Here is a 13179-nt window from a genome sequence, read left to right as displayed (position 1 = left end):
TAAATTGCGTAAGAGAAAAAAAAAAATAGGACGATGTTTAATGTGTTATTTTTATTCCTCTCTATTTTAGTGGATGCAACTATTTTTTTAATTATCTCTTTTTTGTTAATCTATAACAAAAATGAATGGGATGCATATACATTTGTTTAACAATTTCAATCGTTAACTGGTAAAATTTGGGAATAATTTTATTTTTATCTCAAACTATTCCCCTCACACAATGCCACCATTAATTAGAACCATAATCTAATAATATGTATTGTATGTATGTTCGACATTGTAAGAGTTGCTACTGTATCATAACCCGATTTAAACATAGAAGTGTGCGTAAGTAAAAATTGTTAAACATTGAAACTCGCGGTTTGTGTCCGGTTGATTAGATTCGATCATTTTCTCTAAACAGATGTTCTAAATCTAATTTTATATGTATTTTAGGCTTATTTTTAAAAAACTCTGTTAAAAGCAATGAATCGAGATATACAATCATGGTTTATAGAATATATGAATCATATGACAAACATAAACAATATTAGAAATTGATCAAAATATATTTCGAAGTTAAGAATTGTCAATTTTATGTACTTGTCTCTAATATCCATGTAATTGTCAATACGGTATATTTCTTCGATTTCTACTAATTCGTGTGATTAGATCGGTTCTAGACTTCTAGTATCGTTGAATCGCTCTTCTCGCTCTGTGGGCAGTCTATTTTGTTTTCGACTGAAAAAGTTAGGGCTATACGTTTGATTTCATAAGTAGTACTATCTCTCTAGTCGACGCCAAATCCATAGAATGTATCGAAATATTGATTTTCGCCAAAACTAGAGTTTTGGATCTCTATGAGACTATGTATGCGAGAGTTGGCATGTATAACATCACAAGAGAATATTTTTGTTATCTCACATGTTAAGGACTAATAACAACACAACATGCTGCAATAAACTAGGCAGACAAGTTAAAAAAAATCATCTTGGCACATTCTTTATGTTCCTTTTGTTTTGGTCGAGATTAAAAAGCATTATGTTGTTTGTGGCTGAGCCGACTTCCCTCTTTTGTTATGGTAGCCAAACCAACACCTTTAAATTAAATCTTATTACTGATGAAAGAAAGGTTGGTGCTCGAAACTATAGTTACAAGATAAATCACCTCGGCTTTTATTGCTAGCCATTAGTACTGTACAGAGCGAACTGCAGTTACGAAGGAACTTATCTTAGACTTATCCTTCTGGATACCGTCTGTACCGCAAATACCGCTGCTAACATCAATTCCATCAGGTTGAAGGATAGAAAGAGCTGCTGAAACGTTTGTTGGATCGATTCCCCCAGCTAAGAGCCACCCATTTCTGCTTCTGATGGAGGGTAACTTGAACTGAGCCCAGTTAAATCCTTTACCACTGCAGCAAATTGTCGAAATCAATATTGCCGTAGACAAAAGAAAGATGTCATTAAGTCACTTGAGCCTTAGCTGATATAGTGAAGGAGGCAGGTACTCTAAGCATAACCTTTGGAACCACCTAACCAACCTAACACGACACTATGGTCATCAGGTTAACAAATTTTGGTATATCGACGTTGGACTGAGCCTGAACCTATCACACTCTTGATAATTCAATCACTTGTGAAAGACGAACGGTTTCATGTACTAGAGTGATTGTTCATCTAAGGTGTACATTACAATGAGACAATACGGAGAAACTGAAAAAGTTGTTCTAGGCACGTACCTCCCACCCGTTGCACTATCCACAAGAATCCAATCAGCGAGATGACAATCCTCTTCAGGAACTTCGTTCAAGAGCTTTCCATCCACGTTTGCATTAAGGACGTATATGACTCTCCTTTTACGTACTAATCCCGAGAAAGCAGCACGCGAACCATTACCATGAAGCTGGAAGAAACCATAACTATCAAGAGTTGAGAAAACCATCTTGTTGAGGGCAAAAACCGAAAATGAAAAGAATGTAGACAACCTGAACAAGCTCAAGGTCTGAGGCATCAGCTGCTCTAAGTATCGTGTTCTCATCATCATCAACAAAAACACCAACAGGTTCGGCCCCACCATCCCTGGCCACTTTGGAGATATCCTTCGCAACGGAAAGAGAAATGGATCGTTTTGAATTCGGCCAAATAATCATCCCGATGAGATCAGCACCAGCCTCAACTGCCATAGCAGCATCTCTGGCTGATGTGATACCGCACATCTTAACCAAAGGTCCATCCTTTCCTCTACCATCATCTCTAGGAGCTACATCCTCTGTCTTGGAAGAAACACTGCAGCTAAATTTCCTATTCTGAGCATACCCCGCTCTCAAAAAAGACACCTTTCGATTGCTTAAACCTGAGCATATCCAGTAGGAAACAAGACATCGAGGGAAAGCTTCAGTAATTTTACAGGGAAACAAGAAAACACACACACACAAGGTCTAGTGAAAAAAAGTAACCGGATTTGTAGGTTCTGGAGAAACTGAGAACTCTAGGATGGACGCGAAGATCTGTTGATGTTCCTGAGGATAATAATAAAGCTTGTCTCATCAACAGTTCTAAGAACAAAGCTTAACTAATTTAACAAAATAACATAAAGCTCTGAATTTACAAAGACAAATATAGAATCGAGAACCCTCTTAGTAAACGAAGATGGCAAGCAAAGAAAACTATAATAGATAATGGATCATCACTGAATCAGGTTGATAGCATAAATTAATATCACTAGTAGAAAACAGAATTAAGCTCTTTGAGTAAATACATCGAACAAGTTATCTGCGTTTTCTATCCAACGAGCTCATTACCAAAACAAGAATACCTGCTGACATCTTAGTTCCACTGTCCCGAAATCTTAGAAAGTATAGGGTTATTCACCCGTCGATGAAATGAGAAGAGGAGGTTCAACGGAGACGGCGGTCGTAGCTGAAGAAGATCAGAGAATGGCGGAAAAAAAAAAAACAAAACGGACTCTACTAAACATTTTTGGTAGGTGTAGCTAATAAACCGAACTATTGATTTCCGGTCTGGTTTTTTTGAGAAACCGAATAAACCAGTTTGCTTCTCGGGGTCACTTAATTATCGGGTCGAACCAATCGTACCATGGATCACTTAATTTTTAGTTTTTGCGTTTAATCAATAATTTCAACTTAGAATAATTGGTCATATAAATAAATATTTAAGTTTGGTATAATAATTTTTAATATTTGTAAGTCTTACTTAGATCACAAAGGTGTATGTATGTATCAAATATCAATCAAACGTTGAAAATTTATGATGTTTTTTTTTTGTTATTAATCATTTAATTATTCGAGTTCCATAATCTTCTATACATTAATTGACACAAGTTGGCTAAAAAGAAGAAGAAACAATACTATGATGTTTGGTTTTATCATATTCAAATTCTCACGAATCTTCTATGTATTAATTGACAGTTGGTTAGAAAAACTACTATCTTGGTGTCTGATTATATACCCGAGTCTCATAATCTTCTAACAACAACGATTATTTATTTTTTTTGGAAAAACCTAATACAGTAACACCAAAATTTATAGTAAATGATAAGTTTTAATAATTTTATCTCAAATGAGGCCAAGAAATGATCAGTTAAGTACGAGTAGATATCCAGAATATACAAGTTATTTGTTAGTTAATCCAATTCTTGGATTAAGTTATGTAAGAAAAATGTTCAATGCTAGCTACTGTTTTATTTAACCAACGAATTTGCAAGTTGGGAAAAATACAAAAATAATATCTCAAAGCAAGCAAAGTGTGAACGCGTTGTTATTCCAACCAAAGGGCCACGTGATGAGATAGAGACTCTATGTCAAGACAACATTTGCCGACATCTCTTGTAACACGGCGGTTCCGTTCATCCATCAAAGTGAGCCCCCTCTCTCTTCAAAAACACGTGCAAAATGTGATTTTATCTCTAACTTGCCAAACTATTCGTTTTTTTCTTAAAAACTTTTTTTTTTTAAATGCAAATTTAACGGAAAACAGCTAAAAAACAGAAAGTCCCTAATTAATTTTCATTCGTTCGTTTTTGTTAGGCGCAAACTTATCTCTTTAACTAGCCTTTTTTAGGCTCATACTCATCTCTTTTAACTTTCTCCTTTTTCAGGCGAAAAAAGCTCTTTTATCTACTTTTTGACCAAAAACAAACAACAACTCTTTCTGTCTTCGATCTCCTTCGTCAGTTTTTATTTTATTTTTATTCGTCAGTTATTTTAATATGTATATATTGCTTTTTAGCTTAGCTTCAGCGGTTTTGTCCTTAATTACACATGATTGGATCATAACAATATATCATGTTATGATAAATCAATCATGCATACAGATTAAGTAGAAAATAATTACTATTATTTTTTAAGTAGCAACTATGTTTTAAATGGGAGACTACCATTTGTACCTGTCTAGAGAATTTTCTAGTAGCAATTAAAAACCAATAATTTTGTCTCTAATGTATTGAAAAACTTGTTCGATGGGACAACATATCTGTGTGCAGAATGTACGGACTGGATTTTATCCACCACAATTCGTAACTGTTAATGATATTATGGGTGCAGCGTATTGGTAGATATATGTAGACAGACACATGTGTAATCATATCAAGTATGATCACTTGCCAAACATGGAGAGGCGTAATTCCAATAACTACTTGTTTAGTGGATGCCCTTTTAATGCGCTTCAACTATTTTCATCACTTAGAAAACGTACTTTGAGGCAATTAGAACATTCGGTCGCACCAAGGTGTGTGCGAGTGTACTCAGACTTCATAATTGGTTTTTAATATCTAAATAAAACGAACTGATCAAAACGATATCTTTTTATAAAACTATAATCACTCCAGCCGATATAATCTTGATTGTCAAACAAACACTGCCGTGTGCTAGACATACTTCATTAACAAAAAATGGCTCAATTGCCTATTTAAGTGTACGTTTAGATGTATAGTATAGGATAATGTATATATATATATATGGAGAAAGTTTAAATATATGACCAATAAATTGTATAAGGAGTTCCAGATTTCTCATGAGAAAACTTTCATAAGTTAATCGTGTTTAACTGTAATTAAAATGGCTAAATAGAAGCGTTATTTACACTTGCCGTACAAATCAGTAGAGGAAAAACACACGCACACACACAATACAAGAGGTCCATAAATAGTAAAATATTTTTCTTTTTTTTGGTTGCTGAACTAGTTGATCAGTTGTCCCCCAAAAGAAAGGCCCCACATGTCGAATGCAGAGGCTAAACGAGCTTGGAGGTTAGACTGTTACATTGGAATTACAGTAGAGTGCAGAGAGAGAGAGAGAGAGAGAGAGAGAGAGAGAGAGATGTCTTCTCACCTTCACTATCAAAATTATGTGATCTATAAGACTATAACGCATATCATCATCATCCACAGTAATACAGTATCATGATCAACAGAACATAACTTAAATATGATGATGCTATGCGTTATCAAGTTTTAAATTGAATATCTTTTAGCCAAAAAAAAAAAGAACTTAAACTTCATGATAAAAATGTATGAACATAATAATTACAAACTCTTCTAGACAAATATAGTTTGATATAAATACGAACAATTATTCTTGTTACAACTTAAATATATATATATAGTAGTTATCTAAATGAATAACATTGATACTGAGTTTGATGTAGATTTAACATCCACAGTCGAGTATATAGCTGTTTATAGTCAACTATATAATGAAAGCATTGCAGCCAGACAAAACATGTTAGAAATAACACAATCGGGAAGACTTTGATGATTTTTAAAAAAAACTTGGAAAAGCAATAATAATATGAAACATTTTAAATTATTTTTTTATTCGCAAGAATTTTTTTAACAAAAAAAAGGTTTCTAGGCAGGATTAAACACCATTGTCCATTATTGTCAATTTGGTAATGTCGATAAGATTCTCCTAAATCTGTCTTATGGGTAAAATAATTCTAGAAAAGTTTATATTCAACGTTTTCTCTTTAGAAAGCATTACGTCATTGACGACGCCATGTTACGTTTTGATTAATTAGCCCACGTGCTACTCTATCAATATTTATTTTAAAGTCTTTTTTTTTTTTTGGTTTGGCTATCGTTTCTTTATTATATAAAGAATACTGAAGCAAAACAAACAAAAACATTGTTTACTTTTCTTAGCTATGCGTCTCGATTCATTTATCCAAAGGCGTTGACTAATTTTGTGATGGTAAATTAAAAAAAAAGCTTAATAAGCTATATATGGGCATGTCGACCGAAGCCGTTACTGGTTGAACTGATCGTATCCTCTTGTTAATTGGATTTTGTTTACTTTTCTTACACAGGATTCATGTGTGTTTGTATTTTATCCGATTTCTAGAAACTTTCATCAAAGCTGCAATTAGCTTTTAGAGAGTTTTATTACTTGATGCTATTCTACATTCAATTTAAACATGTCCTTATTACGAATTAATTAAATTTAGACAACGGTCTAATTACTATCTTAACAGCTGGGTTGATTGGAAATTGATTAAAAGGTTGTAACTTTATGTACAAGTTTTTAAAGTCAAGAATTGAATTCGAGCTTTAATTTTTTTAGATGGGTTGAATAGATTATATATCAAACAAAAAAAAAATACACTGAAGTATTTGAAAAGTTTCATAGAACTCACATAATCTTGAGTAATATTCTTACAAGTCTTGCCTATCAGGCTATTTCTATAGCGTCACCAAATAGAATGTCAGTTTCTCCATCTCTTTATATACAAAACTTATAATTTTGATTCCTATAAAATAACCATCATCTCTTACACATATAAGTCCCATTGTCCATAAGTCGACACGTGTCATTTATTAAGCAAGATTATTTAGTACTATCTTAAAAGACTAGCTTACTAGCTAGTATATTTTTAGTCTTAATCCTTGTCGACATTTTGTCATTAAAATAGTTAAAAGACTATCACACCAAAGATTGCCTCAAACTCAAAGTAATGCTTAGTTTCACATGTCGATCCATTGTAGTATTATTTTGTCCTTCTATATCCCAAGAGAGAAATATATTTAAGAAAAAAAAAAAGCATAACAATACTTTTTTCACACACGTTTCATTAATAAACAAAGACGTTGCTTTCATCGTCTCTCTAGCCGATTTCTAGATTCTCCTCCACCACCATTTTACCATTCTTTTAAATTCCTTACTTCAATCAAAAAATTTATTATTTCTCACAAGCCTCTTCTTTTCTATCTAAAACGTCTCGCATGAACAAGAAGGATAAATCGAAACAAAGAAGATGAACATGAACAAGAACAAGATGGATGTCAAGGTCGAGACCAAAAAAGGATCGATGGATGAGTGGCCTGAGCCAATCGTCCGAGTCCAGTCCTTAGCCGAGAGCAACCTCTCCTTTCTCCCCGACCGCTACATCAAACCGGCGTCTCTACGCCCCACCACGACCGAAGACGCTCCCGCCGCGACCAACATCCCAATCATAGACCTTGAAGGGCTTTTCTCGGAAGAAGGGTCGTCCGATGACGTCATCATGGCTCGGATATCGGAGGCTTGCCGTGAGTGGGGGTTTTTCCAAGTGGTGAACCACGGGGTCAAACCGGAGCTGATGGACGCGGCTAGAGATAATTGGAGAGAGTTTTTCCATATGCCGGTCAATGCGAAAGAGACATACTCGAACTCACCAAGAACCTACGAAGGGTATGGAAGTAGATTAGGTGTTACGAAAGGAGCAAGTCTTGATTGGAGTGATTATTACTTTCTTCATCTTCTTCCTCATCATTTGAAAGACTTCAACAAGTGGCCTTCTTTTCCTCCCACCATAAGGTTCCTCCTCCTCTCTTCTTTAATCATTTTTTCTTTCTCTTTTTTTTTTTTTTTTTAAATGAGTTTTAGTGATGAGTACTTTATTTTTTTGAGGGAGTGGGAGTAGAAAGATCCATTTATATTACTAGATACAAGTACTGTATATAGTTTTTTTAATCTTTAAACTGTACGGACAAGTGGTACAATATAGGAAAACTTATCCTTTTTAATAGTTTTGATATTTTAAGTTCTTGGTGAGTGTGAGAATACTGTTTTTTTCCAGAAAGCAAGTGTTGCTCTCTTTGATTTTTTAACGTTAGGATATAGTAAAATACAATCTTGGGGAAATAATTTAATTTTTATTTCTTTTATTTTACGCAAAAAAAAAAAATATATAGAGAAGTGATCGATGAGTACGGGAAAGAACTTGTGAATCTAAGCGGGAGAATCATGAGGGTGTTATCGACAAACTTGGGACTAAAAGATGATAAGTTCCAAGATGCATTTGGAGGTGAAAACATTGGGGCATGTTTGAGGGTTAATTATTACCCAAAGTGCCCTCGACCGGAGCTGGCTCTTGGTCTCTCCCCTCACTCCGATCCTGGCGGTATGACCATTCTCTTACCGGACGATCATGTCTTCGGTCTTCAGGTTCGTAAAAATGACACGTGGATCACCGTCAAGCCTCATCCTCATGCTTTCATCGTCAATATTGGTGATCAAATTCAGGTAAATTATTTAATTAGTTGCCGTTTTTGGTTATTGTTTTCCATGTTGCAAATAATCTATAAACAAATTATTTAACATTAAAACCAAAAAAAAAACAAATTAAAGTAAGTATGTGTCACGAATATTTACTAGATACATCTCATAAAATTTATAAATACTTAATCGTTATCTTGTGTCAGAAAAAAATTGTCTATAAAGAAAAGGACAAATGCGAAAGTTGTTATTTGACAACGAATGAATAAGATGTAAGCTAAAAGTCGCACGTTTTACACATGTTTTTAAACGCAAGTATGATAAACAGCTACCACTTGGTGGTGCCAATTTCTATCACCTTTTTGATTTTTCAACAATTTTAAAAAAATGTAATTATTAACTCATTATTCCGACAACTGAAATTACGTCCTTTTAGATCTTTTCTGTCAACCGGTTTTTATGGACAATTTATTTATATATATATATATATATATATATATCGGCAATATTATAACTTCATAAGAAAGTAATTAGGATTTTTTTTTTCTTTTTTTTGAGACAATCGTAAGTGGCGGTCTCTATATTTATTACGAAACAAATAGTACAGCAAATCCTTCATTACGCACATGTTTGTGTTTGGCTGTTTGCCCATGTTGCAAGATAAGAAATATTTATTTATACGTACATAACACGATTTTTAAAACAAAACACCACATGTGTATATTTGCACAGAAATTTTGTGAAAACAACATAATTTTAGAACGTCTTCTTTGTACAAAATCGTATATATATATATATATATATATATAATTAATGTTAATTTTCTAACTTCTTAGAAACTTGATATTGTGTTGTCTAAATTTTTCCTTAGAATCAAACAATTTACATGTTGATATATGCTGATATGATAAAAACGCAGATACTAAGCAACGCAACATACAAGAGTGTGGAGCATAGAGTGATCGTGAACTCGAACAAAGAGAGAGTTTCACTTGCTTTCTTCTACAACCCTAAAAGCGATATTCCGATCCAACCGTTACAAGAACTTGTATCCGCTCATAATCCTCCTTTATATCCTCCTATGACCTTTGATCAATATAGACTCTTTATCAGAACTCAAGGTCCACAAGGCAAATCCCATGTTGAATCTCATATTTCTCCTCGGCCTCGTTGATTGTTTTATTTTTTCTTTCTCCCCCATAAAGAAAACAATTAATGTTTTGTAATTTCAGGATATTACATCTGACTTATTGTATATGTGTATCATCATTTATATTTTGAATTTTCAAAGGATCGATGATTTTATCTTCAAGCGAATAACTAATTTACTGGATTACGTTCAGAGATTCTTTTTATACAATAGTATTTTCTTATATATATATTGTTTATGTTTCAAATGATAGTTAGTATCTATTACTATTGGTTTGTTTAGTACGCAATTTTTTTTTGTCACATAGTATATATTGTATTAAATCTCAGAATTTAACGTCTATCAATATCATTTGCACACATTTCATTTCATAATTAATGCGTACGTCGTCATGTTTGAAAAAAACGTGGTAAAGTTGATAGTGATCATGGTACAGCTAGTTTATATAACTATCATAGAAATGTATTATTGTTGAACTCTAAACGTCACAGATAATATCATTGAACGGTGCTTAATTAACTAATTCAACTACAAAGATTGTCACAAAATGTATAATTGTTGAACTTCAAACGTCACATGATATTATATACTATGCAATATGGAATATCACTGAAAGGTATTTAAATTTTAGTAAAGTCTTGTGATTATTTTGACCTAACAGATTGTTGGAATTGATATATGTTTACCAAATCCCGAACTCGATTCGGGAAAAAATGATTAGAAGCAAATAAATCTGACAAAACACACACACACACAAATATTATATGAATCTGTCGGTAATACAAAAAAAAGAATTGCTCCACAACGGATGTAATAGATTTTTAAAAGAGCTAAACTCTAAAACATCGACTAATATGATATGAGTATGCTAATACGCAAATATTGGCTAGCCTCCTAATTACCCCATGTGGATGATATTTCTAACACCATATCCACACCTCTATCTATTATATTGTGAGCCTCTCATTCCCATATTGGTTTTCTTTGGATCAATCATTACATACAAATATGTCAAACGTTTGCACTACACATACTATATAGTCTATATATTACATACATTTATATATAAGAATAAGATTATAAACAGTATTAAATTACAATAACTACTAGCATGTGCGCTTTCGAGTGGTGGTTTGGCCCAGAATGTCTATCAGTTGGGTCAATTGTGATTACATATAAAATATAGGTGGATACGAAATATATATTTTAGAAAATGCAACTTGCATTTTCATTCACACTATCGACGGTGGCTTCAATTCAATGTATTGAATAATTCAAATTTATACAGAAAAACTTTAACCTACGTTCAGTTTGATTTTATAATAGTGATCCCTTCTATTATATAGTTTGATTTTTTATTTATTTTATCTAAAATTTAGCTAAAATTCAGATTAATTTTGTACGTAATAAAAGAAAATAACTAAAAATGGCAGTAGAGACTAGAGAGACTTACGTGGACAGAGATTTAGTGATGGAATAGTCAACAAATGGCTCAATCACTCTCCTGGATCGAGTTTTTGTAAAGGTTACTAAACTTAATTATAATTTCTAGAATTTTTACATAATATTATTCTCTGTCAAAGAGTGTGTAAATTTGAGAAATTTTAAAATTACCCATGAGATAATGATGATCAATCATACATATAAGATTGTCTTTCATATAGCTTAAAAGAGATTACACACATAAACGATGAAAACAGAGTCACACTACATATACAAAACACATGGCATCAAAAGATGAGGAAGCTTTCTAACCAGCTAATGTCTCTTTGACTACCTCCCTCTTTCACTACTAATTTTATAACGCCCTTTGAGAATCTAACACCAAATAATAGTTTCGTATTCATAAATTAACAGAAGGATGTTTTGCAGTAATTTAAAACTAGAAATAAAAGAAAGGATGACATATGAATGAAAAGATGACTCACACTCTCTCACTGTCTTCCTTTCTTAGTGCAGCAAGATGGGCATTTGTATTGCTTGATGTTATCTGCTTTGGCTGGTGTTATCTTCACACACTTCCCATGGTACCAACGTTCACACACATCACAGCATATCCAGAATTCGTCGTTTGTGTAGTTTCCTCCACAACTTCCACAGAGTGTGTCTCCATGCTCGTCGTCTTCATCTTCATAGCTCTCTTCCATCAATTTCGGTGTGCTCTTTGTCTGCCCTTCAATCGATCTCTGCAACAATTCAAATAACACCGAAACTCAATAATTTTGTTCAAATGGAAGAAGATTGACAAACCCTTATCTGTATTTGAGTGGTAAAGAGTGATAGAGAGTTCATATTGATACCTTAACGCCGTTTCTGGATTTGCTTCCGAGATCCATGCTTGGTTTATTATCTTTGGTGGGCTTCCTACCAGTCACTACTTCAAAGAGAGTTGGGAGATCGTTGATCAAACTAAATAGACGTTTCCTGCCCATCATTGAAAATAGAACATACAACATAAGCTCATAGACCCATTATTGTTTACAACTGTTGATTTACATTGAAAGGGATGCTACACCACAGGCTCCTACAGAACCATAAAGCAAACAATGCTTTTAGGATAAGTAATAAGATAGTGGATACAAAGATGTCAGCTCAGAGAAAGGGACCAAACTTAACCATAGAATGTATCCAAATGAAGCACAAGTTCACGAGACAGAAGGATTTTTGAAAAATGGTATGTAAACTTAACCTAAGAAGGAAAGAAGCTTATTGAAAAGTAGAGCAAGAGTGAAAGAAAGAATCAGGAAACAACATATAGTGATGACACAAGCTCATGAGACTGTCCAATTGTTATCATCATTAACACCACATTCTAAGTAGCACAGTAGAACTATCTGCCACATTCTATGAAACAAGCAAGAAACAAAGAACGCAAAAGGTACCTCTCATTGCGATTAAGGCGAGCGCCGAAGTAAGAAGAAACAGAGAGTAACCAACAATCACTGTGGACAGCAACTAAAGAGAGCCAATCTTTACGCTGCATACCATCTCTTGCGAAATTGATACCAAGAGCTGGCTCAGGTAGCTCCGGAGGCACTTCCTCAGCTGGAAGATTCACTTCCCATGTCCCATTCGCGTGTCCGTACAAACACAGATTCTCCATCTCTATAAGACCCCAAACAAAACCAAAAAAATTCTCAAAAAAGGGCATCTTTTTCTTCTTCTTCTCTGAAGCTTATCAATGGTCAAAACAAACACAGATCCGAAAATAACGGTGAAAAGAGCTCACTTACCCGGATCGCATAAAGAGTAGAACTTGTCAACATCTAGTAAAAAAAAACACAGCCACGAACAACAACAAAACGTAGTTTAGAAAAGCCAACAACTTTAGTAAGAAATATAGAGAAAAAAGAGGTTTTTGCGACGACTCTACCTCCGGAGAGAGCTCGGAGAATACCGGAGCGACGACCGCTAAAATCCTTAAAGATCTCTTCGACGGTTCGAGGGTTAGAAGACTCGGCAGCCATAGATAGATGTCGAGCAAGAAACAAAATGTACAAGTGGGAAAGACCGTAAGGTAGATCAGTGGTGTTAGAGATGGATTGAGGTCTGCATC

At 33.9% G+C, this 13179-nt stretch overlaps 3 protein-coding genes across 4 annotated transcripts; 1 reads left to right on the top strand and 2 right to left on the bottom strand.

Annotated features, from left to right (window-relative positions):
* Positions 1-1074: 1074 nt before the first annotated feature.
* On the bottom strand, positions 1075-3115 carry LOC104708553 (N-(5'-phosphoribosyl)anthranilate isomerase 1, chloroplastic). Of its 2 annotated transcripts, XM_087463408.1 has the most exons (5): positions 2797-3115; positions 2438-2500; positions 1967-2334; positions 1721-1884; positions 1075-1393 (listed from the first exon to the last, which is right to left on the bottom strand). In XM_087463408.1, the coding sequence occupies exons 1-5, from the start codon at positions 2804-2806 to the stop codon at positions 1168-1170; spliced, it is 831 nt and encodes a 276-aa protein (XP_087319534.1). In that variant the 5' UTR covers positions 2807-3115; the 3' UTR covers positions 1075-1167. The 2 variants fall into 2 exon arrangements, with proteins under 2 accessions (XP_087319534.1, XP_087319533.1); XM_087463407.1 differs by lacking the exon at positions 2797-3115 and having other exon boundaries at positions 2438-2543.
* Positions 3116-6640: 3525 nt separating this feature from the next.
* Positions 6641-9785, top strand: LOC104708552 (jasmonate-induced oxygenase 2). Its single transcript, XM_010425149.3, has 3 exons — positions 6641-7792; positions 8170-8500; positions 9393-9785. Exons 1-3 carry the CDS (start codon positions 7251-7253, stop codon positions 9645-9647), a joined length of 1128 nt encoding a protein of 375 aa, XP_010423451.1. The 5' UTR covers positions 6641-7250; the 3' UTR covers positions 9648-9785.
* A 1478-nt stretch (positions 9786-11263) lies between these two features.
* Positions 11264-13131, bottom strand: LOC104708551 (PHD finger protein ALFIN-LIKE 1). The gene is made up of 6 exons (XM_010425148.3): positions 12997-13131; positions 12857-12889; positions 12506-12728; positions 11924-12047; positions 11552-11809; positions 11264-11441 (listed from the first exon to the last, which is right to left on the bottom strand). The coding sequence occupies exons 1-5, from the start codon at positions 13088-13090 to the stop codon at positions 11558-11560; spliced, it is 726 nt and encodes a 241-aa protein (XP_010423450.1). The 5' UTR covers positions 13091-13131; the 3' UTR covers positions 11264-11441; positions 11552-11557.
* Positions 13132-13179: the final 48 nt, after the last annotated feature.

Source organism: Camelina sativa, chromosome 8 (genome assembly GCF_030686135.1).
Source record: "Camelina sativa cultivar CO46 ecotype springtype chromosome 8, ASM3068613v1".
Classification (NCBI taxonomy): Eukaryota; Viridiplantae; Streptophyta; class Magnoliopsida; order Brassicales; family Brassicaceae; genus Camelina; species Camelina sativa.
The sequence above is the reverse complement of the archived record's forward strand: the minus strand, read 5'-3'. Positions and strand labels throughout refer to the sequence as shown.

What these genes read in the sequence shown, in the direction of transcription:
- LOC104708553 (XM_087463407.1), bottom strand. Translation starts at nt 2,528, where the DNA reads ATGAGACAAGCTTTATTATTATCCTCAGGAACATCAACAGATCTTCGC. An exon ending in CTCCAGAACCTACAAATCCG is followed by an intron (nt 2,335 to 2,437) that starts GTTACTTTTTTT and finishes GGATATGCTCAG; the next exon opens with GTTTAAGCAATCGAAAGGTG. An exon ending in GATAGTGCAACGGGTGGGAG is followed by an intron (nt 1,394 to 1,720) that starts GTACGTGCCTAG and finishes AATTTGCTGCAG; the next exon opens with TGGTAAAGGATTTAACTGGG.
- LOC104708552 (XM_010425149.3), top strand. Translation starts at nt 7,251, where the DNA reads ATGAACATGAACAAGAACAAGATGGATGTCAAGGTCGAGACCAAAAAA. An exon ending in TCTTTTCCTCCCACCATAAG is followed by an intron (nt 7,793 to 8,169) that starts GTTCCTCCTCCT and finishes AAAAATATATAG; the next exon opens with AGAAGTGATCGATGAGTACG. An exon ending in ATATTGGTGATCAAATTCAG is followed by an intron (nt 8,501 to 9,392) that starts GTAAATTATTTA and finishes ATAAAAACGCAG; the next exon opens with ATACTAAGCAACGCAACATA.
- LOC104708551 (XM_010425148.3), bottom strand. Translation starts at nt 13,090, where the DNA reads ATGGCTGCCGAGTCTTCTAACCCTCGAACCGTCGAAGAGATCTTTAAG. An exon ending in CTACTCTTTATGCGATCCGG is followed by an intron (nt 12,729 to 12,856) that starts GTAAGTGAGCTC and finishes GGGGTCTTATAG; the next exon opens with AGATGGAGAATCTGTGTTTG. An exon ending in CGCCTTAATCGCAATGAGAG is followed by an intron (nt 12,048 to 12,505) that starts GTACCTTTTGCG and finishes AATGATGGGCAG; the next exon opens with GAAACGTCTATTTAGTTTGA.